Here is a 21695-nt window from a genome sequence, read left to right as displayed (position 1 = left end):
CGGAATGAGCCAAACCTGGCCGGAAGTAGTTACCTTGAACTCAGCTCGTGCGCTAGTGTCAATGACCTCATCCCCGCGGCAGTTTCAATAAAGACGGCTTAACCCAACCGCGAGTTACCAAATTTGCATTTGCGTTCCTTTGACGATTGTATTAAGCAGAGATGGGGAGTCGAGTCACTGTGACTTGGACCCGAGTCGCTGTTTTGACGACTTGTGACTTGACCTAACAAAAAATGAAAACACTTGAGACTCGACTTGGACTTGGAAGTTAAAGACTCGGGACTTGACTTGAGACACGATGACTTGAATGACTTCAGTGTTATTTAGTTTATGTTTTCAGTTTGAATATCAAATGAATAATACATTTAAAAAAATAATCTCGATAACACGGTAGGAGCGCAGGCTGAGAATGGCGTTGTCGTGATTGGATCACTACCCTGTCAATGAATCAGTCGTGCCCTCTCTACCTACCGAACGAACGAACGAACGTGTTGATTGGAGAATCACGCCCCTTTATATCAGACATGCGCAAACATGTCAGCGGGAGCGGTACCGCGAGTCATCATCACCTTCGGCTGTCGCAATTACTTTTATGACGGCAAAAGGCAAAGTGCGAGATATGCAACCAAAACATTTCGGACAACCAGAGGACAACTTCGAATTTTGTCCGTCATCTGAAGAGCCATTCTGCCAAGTAAGTGCTTTCCATTTATCTAAATAGGTGCGTGCGTGTGTGTGTGTGTGTGTGTGTGTGTGTGTGTGTGTGTGTGTGTGTATATAGCTTTAATGGAATGAATATGATGATGAAACTGAATTAAGTAAATATGACTTCAAATGGAGCAAGTTCATAAATAAAAACTACAGTTAACTTGACTTGACCTATTTAAGGACTTGACTTGCCCAAGACAACAACAAAATAATGACTTGGGACTTACTTGAGACTTGACGGTTAAGACTTGAGACTTACGTGAGACTTGCACATGTGTGACTTGGTCCCATCTCTGGTATGAAGCCCTAATCACGCCTCCAAAGGAAGCAAGTGGGAGCAGTAAAGCCATCCTAAAACACAAAGACGCTCCGAAAGCAATGCAACAGTGAGCGCCCGGGCCAGGCCATTTAAATGGTCCCATCATGAGCAAGGTCTGCAGAAGCTGGATAACAATCCTGATCATTTGAATCAGGTGTGTTGCAGCAGGGAGACCTACCTGGAAAACACGCAGGACAGCACCGTGTGTGTGTGTGTGTGTGTGTGTGTGTGTGTGTGTGTGTGTGTGTGTGTGTGTGTGTGTGTGTGTGTGTGTATATATATATATATATATATATATATATATATATATATATATATATATATATATATATATATATCACTCCAAACAAGTCAACAATGAATGTTTTCTATATTGTGCTCCTGAGTTCATGTTGCTGATTACTTTGAATTGAATATTATTTATTGCTGTTATTTGATTTCATATGATGTATGTTTATTATTATTATTATTTTATTGTATTTCTTTTCACCATAAAATGGCCGTTGGTCAAGAATGTTTATAGTTTGAAAAATGAACACTTATTTTTTTATTTCACGCAAAGTGACGCACTTTGAATCTGTTCTGTTACAGATAAAAAAAACAATGTTAATAATAAAGTGATTCTTGATTGTAAGTTGATCTTTCTTTTTTATTTATTTTGTGTTAGGTGAGGTGACTTGAGCGGAAGGAAGTCTTGGTGCGTTCCTTGGCCTCGTCGCCTCAGCTTGTGGCTGCAACATAAACGGGAAGAAAAGAGCAGGTTGCCAATGGGTGCACTTCTAGAAAGCGTCACTCGCTACTGCTGCTGCCAAAAAGCAATTGGTGTCAAAAGTGGTCGAGAAGAGTCCTTGCGTGGAAGATCTTTGACACTCCTCCTTTTCTTTGTGCAGAATTTCCGACATACAGCGACAGACGGCCTCGGGGCCTCTGCGGAAATCCTCCAAAACCGACTCAAGTGGCCTGTGAAGCTCCAAGTCGTGTAGATCAACTACCGAGATTGCACGTGCGCTCAAACACGCAAGACGCATCCGGCTGTCCGAACACGCGTCCGGGCCGGCGTGACATTTGCTCGGCACACAATAGCCCATGTCCAAAACAAACGTGTGTTTATGTTAGGAAGCGGCTGTCTTTTGGCTGAGGGGCGGCTGCTCCAAATCACAGGAAACACCTTCTCGGGCCACGCAGCCAGGCAGCCACGCAGCCATGCAGGCAGCCATGCAGCCACTGCCACGCAGCCATGCAGCCATGCAGCCATGCAGCCACTGCCTGGCAGCCACTGCCTAGCAGCCACTGCCTGGCAGGCAGCCACTGCCTGGCAGCCACTGCCTGGCAGCCACTGCCTGGCAGCCACTGCCTGGCAGCCACTGCCTGGCAGCCACTGCCTGGCAGCCACTGCCTGGCAGCCACTGCCTGGCAGCCACTGCCTGGCAGCCACTGCCTGGCAGCCACTGCCTGGCAGGCAGCCACGCAGGCAGGCGCAAGACGGCTCACCGTGGTCCTGGCCGCCTGACGACTTGACGGCGAGAAGCATGACGCCGTCTTTGGTGCTTTCCGGACGGCTCTGGAAGGATGCACTGCGTGCGCGCGCGCGCACACACACACACACACACACACGCACACACACTCAATTTGTTTGGGCTGACTTTGTAGCGACACGGGGCGGGGCGGGCCAGCCTCGGCGCTTGCCGCTTACTTCTCTGTTCCGGTATCGCTGGTCTCTGTCGAAAGAAAGCCAGGCAAAAATGTCACGGCAAAGCTTCCATTTTGACCTCGGGCCACGTACCCGTGTGCTCGTGGATCTTTTTGCATTTGAACTTGAGGATGATGACGGCGGCGGAGGCGGCCAGCAGGACGGGCAGTACGATCCACCAAAGTCTTTTGTCACTGGCTGCCAAGAGAAAAGATAAGAGAGCAAAGTCACCCGGGCCACTTTGACGCAGGCGGATGGATGCCAATTTCTTACCTGCTCCTCTGACTTCTTTGTCAGCGCTGCCAACCTGAGGACCTTTCCGCAATCACAATCAAAATCCTCTTTTTCTTTTTTTTTTTTGTAGCCATTTCACATACACATTCACCAAAAAAACCAAAACAAGAAAAAGCTAGAACTGATACTAAATAAGATCAAAATTGATGACATTCAACGACCAATTCAAAGCTATGATGACCCGGGTCGGATTTTGAAAAAGAGGGCTTGCCCACAAATTGAGCTCCGCTCAAACATTTTCTTGACAACGTTCTATGCGCTGGCACGATTTTCTCACGGTCTTCAGATGAATGAATATATGCACTATCTCGGGCGGGGTCTGCCATTTCGCCTCATCCTGTCACTAAAAATGACATCACGGTGCCTGCACAAATGATGCTGGGAGGGAAACAGCAAGAGTAGCAAGAAAAAAAAAGAAAGAAAGAAAGAAAGGGGCACAAAGTGTTGAAAATGTGCTTTGTTTGGCTTTTCTTTCCCCAACATCCGGTCTCGCCACTTACATACCGGGACTTTTGTCTGTGGTCTGGCCCGTCTGGTGCCGAGGCATTGCTGAAAGCACAACGGGCGGGCGTTGGTTGAGGGGAAAAAAGAAAGAAAGAAAGAAAGAAAGAAAGAAAGAAAGAAAGAAAGAAAGAAAGAAAGAAAGAAAGAAAGAAAGAAAGGAAGAAAGAAAGAAAGGAAGAAAGAAAGAAAGACCAAAAAAAAAAACCCACAGCTCTCACCGTGAGTCCCAACGGAATTGTACGCGACGGTACCGTTGTCGGTTTGCGGCGGGGCCGAGGTGGGCCCAGGTCCGATCGGAGGCCATGTAGTGGTGAGTTCCGTGCGCGTCCGGCGTGCCGTCGCCGTTCTCTCACCTTGAGGCCGCTCGGTGGTCGCGTGCGTCGGGCGGGTGCTGCTGCTGCTGCTGCTGCTGCTGCTGCTGCTGCTGCTGCTGCTGCTGGTGTTTGCCGCAGCTTCTGTCAACACAGGAAATAAAAGGGTGGAGCCACGGTCGCTAAGCAGGGTACTCTATCCAAAGATCTGACTTTTCTCGTCGGGCCCGGCGAGAGGGGTCGTCGTTGCTGCCGCCGCCGCCGCCGCCACTGTTGGGACTTTTCCTGCAGTGGAAAACATTGTCTGTCATGGCTCTTTTAATACTTCCTCCTTGATACACTCACCGCTCTCTGCAGGTTTTGCCGTGCTTTGTGCCGGCGGCGCGACTGTGGCGGGCGCTCGGCTCATCACTAAGCGGCCCGTCGGCGCTCGGCCCGTCGGCGCTCGGCCCGTCGGCGTTCGGCCCGTCGGCGCCCGGCCCGTCGGCGCCGCTGCTCAAGGGTACAAAAGAGTCAGATCCACAACGAGCTGTGTGTAGGCGCTGCAAACAACAGGGCCCGAATGATGTTCCTTTTGGTGCCGATTTGACGGATTGGAATTCCGCTAACCGACGAATCGGTCCGAGCAATCTTTTGTAAGAAGAACAGAATTCCTGGAGAAAAGAGCTGACGTGGCCGACTTCTCGTCCGAGTTGATGTGTTCACACGGTCAAAATCTGCCAACGGATTGCCAATTTGAAAAGAGCTTGCTTCTCCAATATCGACGGATGCGATCCCTCGGGCCCTAGTAAGCAACAATTGGATTGCATTCACCCCAGCGGCTTTCTGTCACCGCTTTGACCGTGGTCGGACTCTCCGCCCGCCGGTTCCCGCCAATGTCATCCGATGACACTTTGAGGCATGGGTCATGAGCAGGAAAACAGCGTTAGAACAGGATTGCTATCCTGCAAGTGTCCCGGTCGCTCCGACGCAAACGGTGCCTCGACGCGGGGAAAAAAAACACACACGCAACAACTCTTGATCATCTCCGAGGAATGCCGACTCCGCCCGCAATCAAAATTAGGGCCTGCGCGCGTTATTAAGAGTGAGGCTTCTTCACACACACACACACACACACACACACACACACACACACACACACACACACACACTTGTTGAACTCTTGTTTTGGATGTTGAACTCTTTGTGTTGTGACACATAGAGCCAGCCGCTTACTCGCCCACGACTTGCCTGGTACTTTGGCAACACTACAATACTGAGGAGCTGAGACGATCTACTACGTATCTCCGTCAAACATCGCTCTGTCCGTCCGTCCGTCCGTCCCTCGAGGTCTCATTTGTGCTTTGCGTCTGCTTTGATGGCGTCAACTCAACATGACTGATATCAGAGTCATCAAAATTGTTGGCTGACTGACAAGATAGCTCGGAAACCATCCCTCAAAACGGAAGCGGTCTTAACCGATGCTACTCCTGGTTGACAAATTGACACTGGGCATACGGATGGATATTCCTGATCCTCTCCTGTATACAGTGCACCCCAAGAGCAGCATGATACAAGATTGAATTGTACATACATTCTATTTCATTATGTCGAGGTTGGATGTTGTCAGAGAGCGCAGCTATATATAAAAATTATTGCCCAAAAACATTTTACACTAAAGTCCCAAAGTCCCAATGATCATCGTCTCTCACACACACACACACACACACACACACACGCACACGCACGCACACACACACACACACACACACACACACACACACACACACACACACACACACACACACACACACACACACACACACACACACACACACATCTGGGTGTGGTGAAATTTGTCCTCTGCATTGAAGCCATCCCTCCCCATGTGATTTTGACCCATCCCCTGGGGGAGAGGGAGGGGAGCAGTGAGCAGCAGCGGTGCTGCCGCCGCCGCTGCGGCGCTCGGGAATCATTTGGTTACCTAATTGTGTCAAATAGATTTTAGATGTGTATTCATATATATCTATCTATCTATATACATACATATTTATAAATATATATATGGATATATATGTGTATATACAATAATATACATACACATCATCAAGTATATTTTTTACACAATTGGTGTAAAATGATTTTTCATTTTTCAATCCGTAACTCCATTGTGGTCGAGACATTCGCTTGATGCGCTGGGAAAAAAAACACAAAAAAGGGAAAGAATTCAGCCAATTCACTTACCTGCCATGAAGATGTGCACTGATGCTAGCAGCAGGAGGACACAAACCCTGATGCTCTTCATGGCGACTTTGTGCCTGAGTGTGAGCCACGCTGAGTTGCACAAGGGGAAAAAGAGAGCGAGAGAAAAGAAAAAAAAAAGCGGCCCTCAACCCGGGGCGCGCCACTGCTCCTGCTTATTTTGGCACTTCCTTCCTCCCTTCCTCTCTGACGTTGATGCAAAGCTGAGGGGGAGCAACGGCCGGGTGGGACACAAAAAGTGCAATTTTGGGAGAGTTGAGCTGGTCTATACTGTTCAGGTCCAAGGTGACACAGACAACAATCAAAATAGCATTTTTTTTTCCTCTATCGGTTTGTTTTCATTAGCGCACGCACGCACGCACGCACACACACGTGCACGCGCACACACACAGAGTGTATCAAAACGTCTTTCGTCTGCGTCCATACGCACGCACACGCAGCGCTATGCGTGACGACAGAGGTTCAAGGTTCCAAGTCACACATACGCTCGCTCACGTTCACAGCCACGCATTTCAACGCACAGGACAAAGAGCGGCGGGAGCATTGGTGTCAAAGTGAAGGCAGGCCAGACACGGCCCGCCGAGACAAAATTTGCATCGACTTTGTGTCACGCCTACAATGACAAATGTCTCCACTTTTTTCAAATGTTGAAACGGTTTTGATTTAATTTGCTGGTAATTGATCCGTTTGTTGCGCAGCCTATACTGTTTATAATGCAAGACGTTGGCAGTCATAACGGCCCTCCGAGGGAAACTACGACTACGATGCGGCCCGCCACACCGTGGGCCGTGTCTAACGCTTTTGAAAGTGCGTTGAACACGTCTAATTTGCGGGCTTTCCTAAATCGAGCGCTCTTCAAAAGAACCCATCCTAAGAGTCTCGGACCAATCGGAGGTCCCGCATTCGTCCGGCGCACTGTGACGTCACTCAGGCTGCGTTCACGCAGAATTTTTTCACCTCGCAATCTTGTTCTGAAAGTTACTTCAGCATTTTTAATGGCGTATATCAGGCAGGGGTGGGCAATCACGGTCCTCTTCGAGGGCCGCCCGGTGCTGTCCTGCATGTTTTCCAGGTAGGTCTCCCTGCTGCAACACGCCCGATTCAGATGATCAGGATGGTGATCCCGCTTCTGCAGACCTTGCTCATGATCGGACCATTTGAATCAGGTGTGTTGCTACAGGGTGACATAGAAAACATGCAGGACACCGGCCGGCCCACCTCCGGGGGCCCTCGCAATTGCCCACCCCTGGCGTATATCATCACTGTGGCAAAGTGGCTTGCAAACCTGGGCAATGGCCATGTTTGGAATCATTTACTCGTTACCCATTCTGTAACCATTATGTTGGGCTTCATCTGTTTTTTTTGTTTTTTTTTTTACTACTTTGTTTTGTCCCATCACCTCAAAATTCGGAAAACAAATTAGGCAAGCGGCTAATTGCGTCATTGCTGTCGCATCACGCTCGTTAAAGATGTTAGTAAAAAAACAAAAATTGACACGCCATTTGTACTTCGCAAAATAGATTACAGGCAAAGCACAAGCTCCTTCATGACCTCGACTCATTCCAAGTGGCGCAAACGACAAAGGCTGTCTTACGTCACTGACCCTCCCGCATGCGCATGAACGCCTCGCCGCTAAGCATTGTGGGAGTTCATGCCGGTGCCGAGCTTTTGGAGGAAACTGCCAAGATGATGGTGAGGCCGCTTTCCGACGTACAATCCGCGTGCATCGCAGTGTTTGGCGGCTGGCTTCACGCTCGAAAAGAAGCCGAGATGGAGCACAATACGCTTCCTATTAGCGGGGAGCCAATATTTCAGCGGATGACGACGCGAAACGCCCGAAAATGGCCTTAGCATCGGAAGGCTAACTGTCAATGGGCGTGATGGCGACGAGGCGTCCCGTGATGACAATAAGGCAGGCGAGATACAATGAAACGATCGGAAGTGAAATGCCAACCGCAGTGGATCACTTGGGAAGTAGGTCGTGGGTGGAACAAGAGTCGAGTCTTGCACATGGGCTTCTTGGCTTAGCCGCTAGCGCCATTGTCGGGATGACGAGAAGCAGAGGAGGATTAGCACCAAGCGAGCGGAGCAACCCGCAAAGAAAAGACGTCATTCAATAGGCTCTTGGATACCGGCAGCCCGAGAACGGAGACACACAAAGAAAGAATGACTGACTGACTGACTGACTGACGCGCAGTTTGATCCCATTGTTCTGTGTCCACAGCCCACACCGGTGATCTTGCTGAAGGAGGGGACAGACACTTCTCAGGGAATCCCCCAGCTCATCAGTAACATCAATGCTTGCCAGGTCTGCGCATCTCCTGCCTTCAGCTTGCGAGCAAGTGAGCGAGCCTTGGACTGAAGGAAGCGCTCGCTCGCGCCTCTCTCTCTGCGTGCGTCTCTTAGGTCATATCTGAGGCTGTGCGGACAACCCTGGGGCCCAGAGGGATGGACAAACTCATGGTCGACAGTAGAGGTGAGTCGGCCGGCGAGGGAACGGCCTCGGCGCCGAGCCGAAGGGAAGGGCGTCGTGGCGCTTGGCCGGCTGGCCAGCCGGCCGGCCCTAACCCTAACCCTGCCTCTAAAGGAAGCTCTCTGCTGTCCAGGTAAAGCCACCATCTCCAACGACGGGGCCACCATCCTGAAGCTGCTGGACGTGGTCCACCCCGCAGCCAAGACCCTGGTGGACATTGCCCGCTCTCAGGACGCCGAGGTCATGTTTCTATCCACAGTGGTGACAAGGGTTGCGCAATTCCAGACCCGACGGGGTTTAGGCTAACCCAAATGTCGATGTTTGATGAAACGAAGCTCGCGGTTAACTCCAGTTGCCGTCGTCTTCTCAACTCTGGCGTGGAAATTGCCGAGCCGAGAAGCCAGGACGGGGGCGCTTCCTTCCCCGGTTGAAAATGTCTCTTTGTACCTGGACTCAGGTCGGGGACGGCACCACCTCGGTCACGCTCCTGGCCGCCGAGTTCCTGAAGCAGCTGAAGCCCTACGTGGAGGAGGGGCTCCACCCACAGACCATCATCCGAGCGTTCCGCACCGCCACCAATCTGGCTGTGGACAAGATCAAGGAGATCGCCGTTCCCGTCAAGAAAGACGACAAGCGGTGAGCATTTGCCCGTCCTGCAAGTTGTGCTCCAAAGCTCTTTCTTACCTCCGTGGCGGCGGCGGCGGCGCTCTCCTCAGGGAGCAGCGACAGTTGCTGGAGAAGTGCGCAGCCACGGCGCTCAACTCCAAGCTGATTGCCGGGCAAAAGGAGTTCTTCTCCAAGATGGTGGTGGACGCTGTCATGTCCCTGGACGAACTGCTGTCTCTCAAGATGATTGGCATCAAGAAGGTCCAGGGAGGGGGTCTGGAGGTGGGTGTTCTTTCCTTTCCTCCATCAGAGCACCACTTTTGACTTTGCTCCCTGGTGTCGTGCGTGCGCCCCGCTCCGCCCCAAACTCAGGATTCCCAGTTGATTTCCGGGGTGGCCTTCAAGAAGACCTTCTCCTACGCCGGCTTCGAGATGCAGCCCAAGTGCTACGAGAATCCCAAGATCGCGCTGCTCAACGTCGAGCTGGAGCTGAAGGCCGAGAAGGACAACGCCGAGGTTCGGGTGAAGTCGGTGGAGGTACGCGAGCAGACTTTGGCGCCGGAGTCCGCTTCCGTCCTTCACCCCTTTTGCCTCGCGTCCGCAGGACTACCAAGCCATCGTGGACGCCGAGTGGAACATCCTTTACGACAAGCTGGAGAAGATCCACCGGTCGGGAGCCAAAGTGGTTCTGTCCAAGTTGCCCATCGGCGACGTGGCCACCCAGTACTTTGCCGACAGAGACCTGTTCTGTGCCGGGAGGGTCCAGGAGGAAGACTTGAAGAGGACCATGATGGTAGGACAGAGAGCAGAACTCTGACAGCGGTTCCCCTCCTCAAACGTAGCGTCGCAACCTTTCCGGGTGAAAATATTTGCGGGGATATCTCGCGTTCCATCTCAGATCTGGGCCCGTTCAGTTGGATTGGAAATATGTCATTGCAAATTGGGCCGTGTGACGCGAGCCAGAGTTTTTGACGCCAGCGGAGGGAGGGCTGCTCCATCGCTAATGGCGAGCTGTCGTGCGATACCCAGGCCTGCGGGGGCTCCATCCAGACGTCGGTGGGCAATCTGACAGATGACGTCTTGGGCCAGTGCGAGCTCTTCGAGGAGGTCCAAATCGGCGGAGAAAGGTTAGCAGCGTCTCGGGCCGCTTGGGTCCCGTGGCCGCCCGCCCGACTGACCATCGCCCATCTCTGGCCTGGCGTAGGTACAACTTGTTCAAGGGCTGCCCCAAGGCCAAGACGTGCACCATCATCCTGCGAGGCGGAGCCGAGCAGTTCACCGAGGAGACGGAGCGCTCGCTGCACGACGCCATCATGATCGTGCGGAGAGCCATCAAGGTCGGCCCGACGGCCAAAGCTCTTCCCTTCCCGCCGTGAATATTTGACCGCGGCCCTCGCTCCTCTTTTGCAGAACGACTCGGTGGTTGCGGGCGGAGGAGCCGTGGAGATGGAGCTGTCCAAGTACCTGCGCTGTTATTCCAGAAGCATCCCGGGGAAGCAGCAGCTGCTGATCGGCGCCTACGCCAAGGCCCTGGAGATCATCCCCAGACAGCTGTGCGACAACGCCGGCTTTGATGCCACCAACATCCTCAACAAGCTGCGTGCCAAACACGCTCAGGTAGGACGCTACGTGGAATTGGGCCACCCTGAGCGGCGCTAACCCTTACCTCCCCACCGCGGCGGCGCAGGGCGGCATGTGGTACGGCGTGGACATCAACAACGAGGACATCGCCGATAACTTCGCCGCCTGCGTGTGGGAGCCGTCCGTCGTCCGCATCAACGCGCTGACCGCAGCCTCCGAGGCGGCCTGCCTCATCCTGTCTGTCGACGAGACCATCAAGAACCCGCGCCGCGCTGTCGACGGGCCCCCGGGTGGCGGGAGGGGCCGCGGAAGACCTCATGCACACTAAGGACGACCGCCACCCACATTTGATTTCCATTGCCGCAAACACGCACGGTGTTCTTCATTCGCAGCGGTTTTGCGCTCGTTTTCTTGGACATTTCATTTTGGCGCCGCCGTTTGACCCAGCGCATCTTGGCGAGCGGTGTGCCTCGACGAGCCACGGTGTACACGGCGGGCATTCTCGCCTCCTCTTCCGCGTTGTGTAAGCGTTTGGTGTGATCGCTAACATCCAATAAAAGCACTGAAAGCAGGTCAAATTGACACTTTCATCGGCTCCTTCTTTGAAACACAACTAATCCACCGCTGAAGTCAACTTTGGCGTGTCGCGGATGCGCCAGGCCGGCCGGCCGACTAAGCCGGCCCGCAGTGCCGCAAAGCAAAACAAAACACGCTTGGAAAGTCCGGCTCACTATCAAGCTCTATTCTCTCGGTTTATTGTTGAAATTCCGTACGCCAGAACGTCATTGTTCTCGCCGTGAGAGGTCTACAGTATCTGATCAAAACCATAACGTACCTACCTACCAACCAACCGACGGGCGACATCCACCGGCACGCAATTTGTGCTGCCGCTTTTTGTGTGCGGGCGCCAAAGAACTTTAACGTGAGGGGAGGGGCTTCATTGAGAGAGAGAGAGAGAGATTTACTGATTATTCTGCCCGGTTCGTCGCTGCTTGTGACCCGAGCAAACACGCACTACTCGCACTCGCTTGACAATACTGCCAACTTGTTAACATGACTGGCAAGCCAAAGGCTCTTTGACTCAAGGGCTCGCTCGATTTTGTCATTTCATTTTCACCCGTGTATTCTTTCAATGACACAACTATTGGTGTTTCAACACCAACGCAGCTTGTGTAGGTACTTTCGCCACGTTTGTCCGTTAAAAAACACATACTACCAAAAAAAAATACGACAGTACATATGAATGGTTTAATGTCCTCGTTATTGTCATTCCATCATTTGCAGCCAATTCTCATGCGGATGATTGCCTTTTTGTGAACTCAACTGCCCTTGATCACGTGTGTTGGTGCGTTGATTTCACGTTTGCTCAAGGACAACCAAACGACATCTTATCCCGAACGCGATTGGTCAGAAGCATATATCTCCCGCCTCTTGTAACACGCGATTGGTTAGCCTGTACGACGTCGGCCATCAGCTACCGAGCGTACGTCCTGTCCAGAGGAAGCTTCTCGCTGACCGAATCAAGACAGAAAATGGCCAACATGTGCATACGGAGCCTCTCATTCGGAGCTTTGCGCCACGTTGTGAGGTTAGTGACTGATTCCGACTTGACTTTAAAAGTACGTCGACGTGTTCGGTGCGTGTAAACGTTAGCCACGCGAGAGAGCGTGACGTTATGAGTGAACACGGGCTTAGATAGGAAAGGAAATGCGTATACCGTATTACCTGGAGATGCCGCCGAGATGACTGCTGGGACTTGAAGAAATGGACTTGATCGTTCATTCGTTCGCGAAGGGTAGTTATGGAACACGACTCGGTCGCGCCGCCGATGGCATCATCGGTGTCGCGTGCTTACGTCATCCGGCTGACCTTCCTTAATACACAGGGTTAAGGTCAGTTAGGCAAGTAGTATTGTTTTTTGTGTGTGTGTGTGTGTGGGGGGGGGGGGGGGGGAGTGTTTGACGAGAACGGAAGTAAGAAAGCACAGTGGCAACAGTACATCATGGGCAATGAAGTTACAGGTCTGCTATTTCTTTGCGTGTTCCCAGAGCATCCCCGCGGCGGTTATGCACAGCCACTCAGCAGAAGAACGGACACGGCTCAGAGGAGGAGGAGACCGCCGAGCAGAGCGCGACGGAGAAGGTCCTGGCCGAGAAGACGCGGTTGGGGGAGCAGCTCAAGGAGATGACCGTAAGTCCCATGCCGTCACCTCCTCAAAAAGCCTTACCCGAGCGACCGCTCCGCAGGACAAATACAAACGAGCCTTGGCGGACATGGAGAACCTGCGGACAAGAAGTCAGAGGATGATTCAGGAAGCTAAACTATACGGTGAAGACGACGCGAGCGAAACACTCTACTGACGTGTGGCTGCGGCGGCGTAATCGATATTTTGCCATTTGTTGCGTCGTCAGGTATCCAGGGATTCTGCGAAGACCTGCTGGAGGTCGCCGACATTTTGGAGAAGGCCAAGGAAAGCGTGCCAGCGGAGGAAGTGAGCAGCCGGAACCCTCACCTGAAGAACCTCTACGATGGCCTGGTGATGACGGAGGTCCAGATCCAGAAGGTGTTCGCCAAGCACAGCCTGGTCAGGCTCAACCCGTACGGCCACAAGTTCGACCCGTACGAGCACGAGGCGCTCTTCCACGCCCCCGCCGAGGGCAAGGAGCCCGGCACCGTCACCGCCGTGACCAAAGTGGGCTACAAGCTTCACGGGCGCACCCTCAGGCCGGCGTTGGTCGGCGTGGCCAAAGCCTCCTAAGAAAGCCGAGGACCACGTGGACATTCGGCGCGCCTGCTGTCACCCGACAGCATTGAATAGAGCGACCAAACGTTGACCTCGGTCTCGTCTTTGGAGTTATTATAATGAGTTGGCGGGGCCACGCAAGACTATTTTTTTTTTTTTTTGCTCAGGGGTTGTTAACGTGCTCAAAGACATTTGCAGAGGTTCCAAATTTTTCAGCGACAAGAAGAACCCTTTTGCAGTCTTTGCAACCTTTTGTGAACCCTGACGAAATTCAACATTGGCGAATAGGTGCAAGAAGATGCCCCTCAGTGAGCCATCACCTGAAACAACACAAACACAAAACACAGTTGCAAGGCACGTTTCCAACAACTTTGCCTTTTGCATGCCCCTGCCAGCTTATCATGGAATATCCATAGAGGTGCTAACAACTGGCGCCAATAACCCTGAACGCAAATAAATGGTCGAACACATCACAATAGTGGCATATTCTTTATCCTCTGCAAGAATCAACTCATTGAAGTCGCAACGACTTGTTTGACTGTCGTACAAATTTTACGCTGCACCTCGTGGCCGAGGTGGGTTCAATCCTAAAGGGCATCGCATCAAAGCTTTTGGCCTCGAGTAGGGAGTAAAGCACGCTGTACGCCAAAAGCAGCAGGCAGACACAGAGACGGCTTCTTCCCCCAGGCTGTCGTGCTGATCAACTCACACCACCCACAGATCGATTGATTGTTCATTCTACAACTTGTATTTACATTTCGTGGCGCTTTAGTCATCAAAGTCAATTGAAGGCATGATGATGCAATTATTATTTGCATCAACATTCACCATTGGTCGGCGTTTGGTGTCAGCAGGTCAAATGATGCCAGGAAGCGGAGGGCCAAGGGTCAAGGCCCCCCCGTGTGGGTGGGTGGGAGGAGAGTGACAGGAGCACACGTCTGTGTTGAAGTGCACGTCTTATTTGTGAAACGTGGAAATATCGATGCTTTTTCACCGCTCGGAGAATCAAGCAACTAACGTGAAGGACGGCCTTTGCCGTTTCCTTTTGGACAGCAGGCGTCCTCGGCCAAACGCTCCAGGGGAAAGGGATCCTTGGCGACCTTCTGCATGCATCCACATCCATCCATCCGTTCGTTCGTGCTCAGAACCCCCCCCAAGGATCCAAGGCTGGCTTCGATGACGTCCCCTCAAGCCTCCTAGACAAAACATACGAGAGCTATAACCAAGCATTCAGCGTTTGAGGAAAAACACCATTGAACACTTCATTCAGGCAATATGCCCCAAAACATTTGTCAGGTCAAAGTGCACATCATGAAGTTAGAATCAAAACATTTCCTTTGATTGATTTCCTGTGTGCTTCTCGACCTTATTCAATCCGATGTCAGCAAATCTGTTTTTGGAGCTAGGCGCGAGCGACATTGTGCAAGCCATTTTCTTCAACGGCACCCTGGAAGATGTTTGGAACCTACCACTCGATCGTCAGACTGCAGCGAGGATCCATTTGGACCTCCTCCAAGGCCCGCATTCCTTTCTCATCGATGGGATTGGTCCAGAGGTTCAGCTGTTGGAGCTGGGAGGGGTTGGACCGGAGAGCCTTGGCCAGTGAGATGCATCCTTGCGTGCCAATCCCGCACCTCACCAGCCTGAGAAGACAAGAGGGCGGCTGACACAAGCCCAAGGTTCTCGAGGAGAGCCTTACCTGAGAACTTGCAATGTGCACTGCGGCTTTGCCAGTCCGGCGGCGAGCGCCTCCAGCCCGTCGTCACACAAGTCGTTTCTGCTGAGATCCAGATGGCTCAGGTTGCAGGGTGAGCTTAGAACGGAGGCCAGCGCCTCGCAGCTTTTCTTGCTCAGATTGCAGCTCTTGAGCCTGAGAAGACAAGAGGGCGGCTGACACAAGCCCAAGGTTCTTGGGCCGGCTGGCCTTCTGCCGCTCGAGGAGAGCCTTACCTGAGAACTCGCAAGGTGCACTGCGGCTTTGCCAGTCCGGCGGCGAGCGCCTCCAGCCCGTGGTCGTGCAAGTTGTTCTCGCTGAGATCCAGATGGCTCAGGGTGCGGGACGAGCTTAGAACGGAGGCCAGCGCCTCGCCGCTTTTCTTGCTCAGCTTGCAGCGATAGAGCCTGAGAAGACAAAAGGGCGGCTGACACAAGCCCAAGGTTCTTGGGCCGGCTGGCCTTCTGCCGCTCGAGGAGAGCCTTACCAGAGAACTTGCAAGGTGCACTGCGGCTTTGCCAGTCCGGCGGCGAGCGCCTCCAGCCCGTCGTCGTGCAAGTCGTTCCAGCTGAGATCCAGATGGCTCAGGGTGCGGGAGGAGCTTAGAACGGAGGCCAGCGCCTCGCAGCTTTTCTTGCTCAGCTTGCAGCCCCTGAGCCTGAGAAGACAAGAGGGTTTGGGCTGCTGACATGTGCGCGGCCGGTTCAGCGTGCTGGCTCGACGGCACCTACACGGATTTTTGAGAAGCCTTGACCACCGGAAGCAGCATCAGGAGCCCCTTCTCGGACGGAGCGTAATGCCCAAGGTCAAAGCAGCTCATGGCTTCGTCGGAAGCCCGCAAGAAGAAGACCAGGGCCGACCACATGGCCGGAGGTAGGTCCCCCGTGGACAATTCCCCCTTTTTTAGGTATTGTTGGATCTGCTCCAGCAGGGACTCGTCCTTCAGCTCGTTCAGGCAGTAGAACAAGTTGATGTTCTCCTCGGGAGAATTCCGCTCGATCCGTCGCTTGATCAAGCGGACCGTTTCTGCGTTGCTGTGTCTGTAGTTCTCGGGAACCTTCAGCAGCTCACCCAGGAGATCCTGGTTGCACTGCAAGGAGAGGCCCAGCAGGAAGCGGAGGAACAAGTCCAGGTTTCCCTCACTCTCGGAGGCTTTGCGGATGGCCGCCTCATGGACTTCAGCGAGCGACTTCGACTTCCAAAGCAACAGGAGGCCTTTCAGCGTCCACCCGGAATCGTCCAGCACGTTCTTGTTGTCCTGGAACAGGCTCATCATCACGTAGAGAGCGGCCAGATATTCCTGGACGGTCAGGTGGATGAACTGAAACATCTTGCTGCGTTGGTATTTCTTGAGCGGGGGTACCTCCTTGAAGACCACGGTGAAGATTCCCGAGTGATTGGCGCCCTGCAGGTCATCCAAGCCGCTTTCCCGCAAGTCGCTCTCGTAGAAGATCTGTTGCTTTTTCATCAGGTGCTGAAAAGCCAGCTTGGCCAGCGCTTTGACGTACGCCGTGCTCTTCCGGCTGTCTCGCTCCTTGGACTTGTCCAGGTCATAGAGCAGGAACTCTGTGTACATCTCGGTCAGGGTTTTGGGCAGCTCCTTTCCGTGTTTCCGACAGTCTTGGAGAACGGTGGCGGTGAGCCAGCAGAAGATGGGCAAGTGGCACATGATGAAAACGGTGCGGGACTTTTGGATGTGCTTGATGACGTCCTCCTCGGCGGGGAACCTCTTCCTGAAGTAGTCCAGCCTCTGGGAGTCGCTGAAGCCTTTCACCTCGGTTCTGCCGTCCACCAGGCGCGGCGGGATGTCGTGGGCCGCCTGGGGCCGCGTGGTGATCCAAACCCGGGCGCAGGGAAGCAGGTTCCCTTTGATGAGGTGCGCCAGGAGCACCTCCACGGGGTAGGCTCGGGTCACGTCCGGGTCCACCTTGCGCTCGTCGCTCAGGTCCAGTTTGAGGCGGGACTCGTCCAGGCCGTCCAGGACAAACAAAATCTTGATCTCGCTGGACTGGTAGTGGCGGTTGGCCGACTCTTGCAGACTGACCAAGATGTGCTCCAGCATCGTGATGGCCTTGCTCTCCCAGACAAGGAGTCGGCAGAGCTCCGCCAGCGAAAAGCTTCTGTCCTTCTCCAAGTTCAACTCGCGGAAGGCGAAGGGAAAGATGAAGTCCACGTCTGTGTTGGTTCTCCCGCTGGCCCAGTCCAGGACAAACTTGCGCACCAGGAAAGTCTTGCCGATGCCCGCGAAGCCCACGGTGAGCATCGTGCGAAGGGGCTCCTGGCTTTCAAAGATGTCGCACGGCTGGATGGACTCCTCCTCGGCCATGCCGCACATCTCCATCTGAAGGACCTCGTGCTGCTTGTCGGGGAGACCGGCGACGCCGCGGCTAATGTTGAGCTCTGTGTAGACGTTCTCCAGAGGCTCCTGCCGGCTGTGCCCCGTGTTGCCCTCGGGAACAGTGAGGTAGCTCTTCCGCAGGTTCTCTTGCAGCTCCCGCTTGAATTTGCCGATCTGCTCGTTGTCCACTGAGGAGATGCTACCTGAGGGCGCAGAAGGAGATCCCGAGTCGCAAAACTGTCTTTAGGCCTGGACGCAGACATGCCGCCGCCACTTCCCCTCAAGGAGGCAAGTGAAGGAGGCCAGAGCTGTTGCCATCATTTGTATCACCTGAGAGTTTTCAGGTAAGCCCCCCCCCCCCTCCACCAGAAGCCACGTTCACCTTACCTGTGATTTGCGCCAGGTCGTTGCGCAGCTTCTGGGCCAGGTTGTAGTTGTTGATGTTCTCCAGAATCTGGATGGTCTTCTCCCCCGCGTTCTTGCCGTGCGTGTTGGTCAGCTGTTCGGCGATGTCAATCCGGTCTGCCTTTTCTTTGACGCGCTTGGGCAGGTCCATATAAAACTTGAACTTCTTGAAGTCCTCCTGCCCCAGGTCTTCCAGCGTTTTCAACAGCAGGTCCTTGATGTTCATATCCAGAGCCATCTTTCCCGCATCAACCTGAACGCAAAGGGATGACTTTAAGCAGTCGGAAAATAGCCTTGAGCCCACAAGACCAGGCTCGCCCAGCCCTCCTCCCGTGCGAGTCCAGCAGCCGCGGCAGCCGTGGCGGCAGCCCAGCGCACATCCCGCCCTCCCTCCCAAGATTTCTTTACTTGAACGACTTATCTTTTTCGCGCAGCAACTCGTACGAGGTCAGGCTGATTTCTATCTATCACGCCGACTGAGAGCCCATACCGAGTCTGCATGGCGTCTCCTCGAAGTTAAACTTACTTTTGGTTTTGTTTTGCAACGTCATATAATTACCATCAGGGCCATTTTTTTGCTATGGGTAACATGGCTGCAATCCGCGTGGGGGCGCACGAGCGCTCTCAAGAAAACAAACCAAAAAAAAACATCGCCAGTTTTCTTGCTCATTCAGTCAGTTCGTTCCGTGATGGGTGCCGTGACACATAAACGCGGCAAGGCGTCCGTCCCTCCGCTGTCTTGCCCGCGCAATTCGAGTTTCTGTGCGACCGTACGAGATCCTTTGCAAACGAACCGTTTGGAAAAAGGAAACGTTCCCCGGTGTGGGAACATTTTGAGCTCATTTCCCCTAATAAGGAAAGTGTTCTTTTGTATGGTGCCTGTAGCGATCTCCCTGTGCGTGATGTACTTCATGTACGTTGTCGCAGGTCATCAGCCAGCCAAACTCATGTGTCGAACACTTGAGCCAGGATTCAGAGCGTCTTGCTCCCTTCCTTTCGTTCCATTCAGTGTTAAACACAACGAGTGAAACACACTTAGTTTCTTCTATAAGTTTTCTTCTTATCTTATAAACAATCATAAAGTTATCCACTAAAACAATGATAACTTACAGCCGTTGATTCCGTGAGCATGAGAGGAGAAAGTTTCGCTTCGATGACGCCTGTAACGCCGACGCTTGTCAAGTCGCTTCAACAAAAACACGCGCAGCTTCCGGTGCATTTCAAAAGACATTTCCGGTTTTCTTCCGAACGACAAATAACCATTGTGTATGCTTCTTTACATAGAAAACATTTCCTACATCATGAAAACAATTCTGAGGGCAGAACAGTGCCCTATTTCATCGTAGTTCGCATTTACGTCTTGCATTCTCGAATTTCAAGGTGTCCCTGATGGTTAAGATGCAGAAAGAGAAAAAAAACCGGAACTAAAAGTGTGCCCCGTTTGTGATGAAACGCAACGTTGAAGCAGAAGAGCTACTGCACGCACTCTCGGTCTATTGTAATTTGTAATCTAGTTACGTATATATACTAGATCTGTGGAGTAACGACGAGGCCGACGTCGGGGCGCATGCACGGCGTTGTTGACAAAGGACAAGGAATTGAATGATTTAGAGTGCACAGATGGTTTGATCATATTATTGCTTATATAATAGTTATTTGATATCTAATTTACATATCGTTATATGGGCCTGTGGAATATTTGGAAGTGCAAGCGCCGTCAGCGGCGCGCACCCATTGTTGACAAAGGACGATCGATGGATTGAATGAATTGGAGTGACACAGATGGTTTCATAAACGTGGTCTTTATGTCATCGTTTTTTTTTTTTTTAATAACTCTGAATGTTACGTCAGGCCCGTTCTCAGCTCTTCGTTTGTGTTTATGTCACGTTAGCATACCTATCGTTTAGCCTGTTGTTGCTCGTTCATGTCTGCTCTTGGTGTTGGATTTTGTCGAATAAATTTCCCCCCAAAATGCGACTTGTACTCCGGAGCGATTTATATATGTTTTTTTGCCACGTTATTGTGCATTTTATGGCTAATGCGACCTAAATTCCGGAGCAACTTTTACTCTGAAAATTACCGTAAGTGTTTCTAAAATAAAAGCATCATTCGACAGAGTCAAAGGCCTTGCAAACATCGAGGAAGAGCCGTCATCTTCCACGGGATCACAAGACGTAGTCTAAATTCAATCCAAAACGAGCCTAATGTTGTGAGGAATAACTCTTCCTTTGATAAAGCCGGACTCACAATGTCCGTTCTTCCCTCTTTGAGTCTGTTTGCGATTGCTCCGGAAGAAAACAAATTCGAGTCTGTATGCTGGGCCTTAAATCATCCAACGGTCTCTTTATCTTTTCCAGGCTTGGGTATCAAAGTAATTACTCCTTTCCTTCATTGTTGTCAATAATTGTTTTCGATCGATACAATCCCGTAAAGCTTCAAATCGTAATCGATGAATGGAAGGAGACTATTATTTCATGTTCTAATGGTAACATATGCACTTATATACACTTACTGATGCACAAACTATGTAGGTATGTTTGGATGCATGGATGGATGTTAAAAAAAAAACAAGTTTGCGGATTATCACATATCGCGGATGCTCGTGGAACCGATTATCCGCGATAAAACTGTACTACTGTATCTCACTTCTATTTGCCGTTGCCGCAAACAAGGTAAAAACCGACGTAAAATGTCCACGGTACATACGTGAGGAAACTTCACGTCGCAGCAGTAAACACAAAATACGGCATAAAACGCTCAACAAATGACATACAGGTGCACGCTCCATCGTAACATTATAATGAGAGGTCATAGTTCATTCTACAACTTGTATTTATATTCCGTGGCGCTTTAGTTATCAAAGTCAATTGAAGGCATGATGATGCAATTATTATTTGCATCAACATTCACCATTGGTCGGCGTTTGGTGTCAGCAGGTCAAATGATGCCAGGAAGCGGAGGGTCAAGGGTCAAGGCCCGCCCGTGTGGGTGGGTGGGAGGAGAGTGACAGGAGCACACGTCTGTGTTGAAGTGCACGTCTTATTTGTGAAACGTGGAAATATCGATGCTTTTTCACCGCTCGGAGAATCAAGCAACTAACGTGAAGGACGGCCTTTGCCGTTTCCTTTTGGACAGCAGGCGTCCTCGGCCAAACGCTCCAGGGGAAAGGGATCCTTGGCGACCTTCTGCATGCATCCACATCCATCCATCCGTTCGTTCGTGCTCAGAACCCCCCCCAAGGATCCAAGGCTGGCTTCGATGACGTCCCCTCAAGCCTCCTAGACAAAACATACGAGAGCTATAACCAAGCATTCAGCGTTTGAGGAAAGACACCAGGCATGCGTTGAACACTTCATTCAGGCAATATGCCCCAAAACATTTGTCAGGTCAAAGTGCACATCATGAAGTTAGAATCAAAACATTTCCTTTGATTGATTTCATGTGTGCTTCTCTACCTTATTCAATCCGATGTCAGCAAATCTGTTTTTGGAGCTAGGCGCGAGCGACTTTTTGGAAGCCATTTTCTTCAACGGCACCCTGGCAGACGTTTGGAACCTACCAATCGATCTTCAGACTGCAGCGAGGATCCATTTGGACCTCCTCCAAGGCCCGCATTCCTTTCTCATCGATGGGATTGGTCCAGAGGTTTAGCTCTTGGAGGTGGGAGGGGTTGGACCGGAGAGCCTTGGCCAGTGAGACGCATCCTCGCGTGCCAATCCCGCACCTCACCAGCCTGAGAAGACAAGAGGGCGGCTGACACAAGCCCAA

General features: G+C 52.0%; 4 protein-coding genes across 15 annotated transcripts; 2 read left to right on the top strand and 2 right to left on the bottom strand.

Moving 5' to 3' along the window:
• Window positions 1-1655: 1655 nt before the first annotated feature.
• On the bottom strand, window positions 1656-12606 carry LOC125976110 (integumentary mucin C.1). Of its 10 annotated transcripts, none has more exons than XM_049732027.2 (11): window positions 12453-12604; window positions 11567-11662; window positions 4172-4318; window positions 4040-4111; window positions 3725-3970; window positions 3516-3560; window positions 2991-3032; window positions 2811-2915; window positions 2721-2745; window positions 2519-2601; window positions 1656-1758 (listed from the first exon to the last, which is right to left on the bottom strand). In XM_049732027.2, exons 2-11 carry the CDS (start codon window positions 11589-11591, stop codon window positions 1748-1750), a joined length of 801 nt encoding a protein of 266 aa, XP_049587984.1. In that variant the 5' UTR covers window positions 11592-11662; window positions 12453-12604; the 3' UTR covers window positions 1656-1747. The 10 variants fall into 10 exon arrangements, with proteins under 10 accessions (XP_049587984.1, XP_049587975.1, XP_049588032.1 ...); XM_049732018.2 differs by lacking the exons at window positions 11567-11662; window positions 12453-12604 and adding an exon at window positions 6050-7465 and having other exon boundaries at window positions 3725-3903; window positions 3937-3970; XM_049732075.2 differs by lacking the exon at window positions 11567-11662 and having other exon boundaries at window positions 12453-12606.
• Window positions 7603-11309, top strand: cct7 (chaperonin containing TCP1, subunit 7 (eta)). Its single transcript, XM_049726809.2, has 12 exons — window positions 7603-7759; window positions 8292-8375; window positions 8474-8543; window positions 8674-8780; window positions 8998-9176; window positions 9257-9428; window positions 9519-9683; window positions 9751-9939; window positions 10176-10273; window positions 10351-10483; window positions 10557-10763; window positions 10834-11309. Exons 1-12 carry the CDS (start codon window positions 7679-7681, stop codon window positions 11053-11055), a joined length of 1707 nt encoding a protein of 568 aa, XP_049582766.1. The 5' UTR covers window positions 7603-7678; the 3' UTR covers window positions 11056-11309.
• Window positions 12156-13940, top strand: grpel1 (GrpE-like 1, mitochondrial). The gene is made up of 4 exons (XM_049732156.1): window positions 12156-12315; window positions 12776-12917; window positions 12974-13055; window positions 13139-13940. Exons 1-4 carry the CDS (start codon window positions 12260-12262, stop codon window positions 13483-13485), a joined length of 627 nt encoding a protein of 208 aa, XP_049588113.1. The 5' UTR covers window positions 12156-12259; the 3' UTR covers window positions 13486-13940.
• LOC125971338 (NACHT, LRR and PYD domains-containing protein 3-like) lies at window positions 13941-19204 on the bottom strand. Of its 3 annotated transcripts, XM_068650833.1 has the most exons (8): window positions 19038-19204; window positions 17910-18180; window positions 15916-17725; window positions 15672-15842; window positions 15421-15591; window positions 15170-15340; window positions 14940-15113; window positions 13941-14666 (listed from the first exon to the last, which is right to left on the bottom strand). In XM_068650833.1, the coding sequence occupies exons 1-8, from the start codon at window positions 19056-19058 to the stop codon at window positions 14612-14614; spliced, it is 2844 nt and encodes a 947-aa protein (XP_068506934.1). In that variant the 5' UTR covers window positions 19059-19204; the 3' UTR covers window positions 13941-14611. The 3 variants fall into 3 exon arrangements, with proteins under 3 accessions (XP_068506934.1, XP_068506937.1, XP_068506936.1); XM_068650836.1 differs by lacking the exon at window positions 15170-15340; XM_068650835.1 differs by lacking the exon at window positions 15421-15591.
• Window positions 19205-21695: the final 2491 nt, after the last annotated feature.

The sequence above is a fragment of the Syngnathus scovelli genome, chromosome 1, assembly GCF_024217435.2.
Source record: "Syngnathus scovelli strain Florida chromosome 1, RoL_Ssco_1.2, whole genome shotgun sequence".
NCBI classification, from domain to species: Eukaryota; Metazoa; Chordata; class Actinopteri; order Syngnathiformes; family Syngnathidae; genus Syngnathus; species Syngnathus scovelli.
The sequence above is the reverse complement of the archived record's forward strand: the minus strand, read 5'-3'. Positions and strand labels throughout refer to the sequence as shown.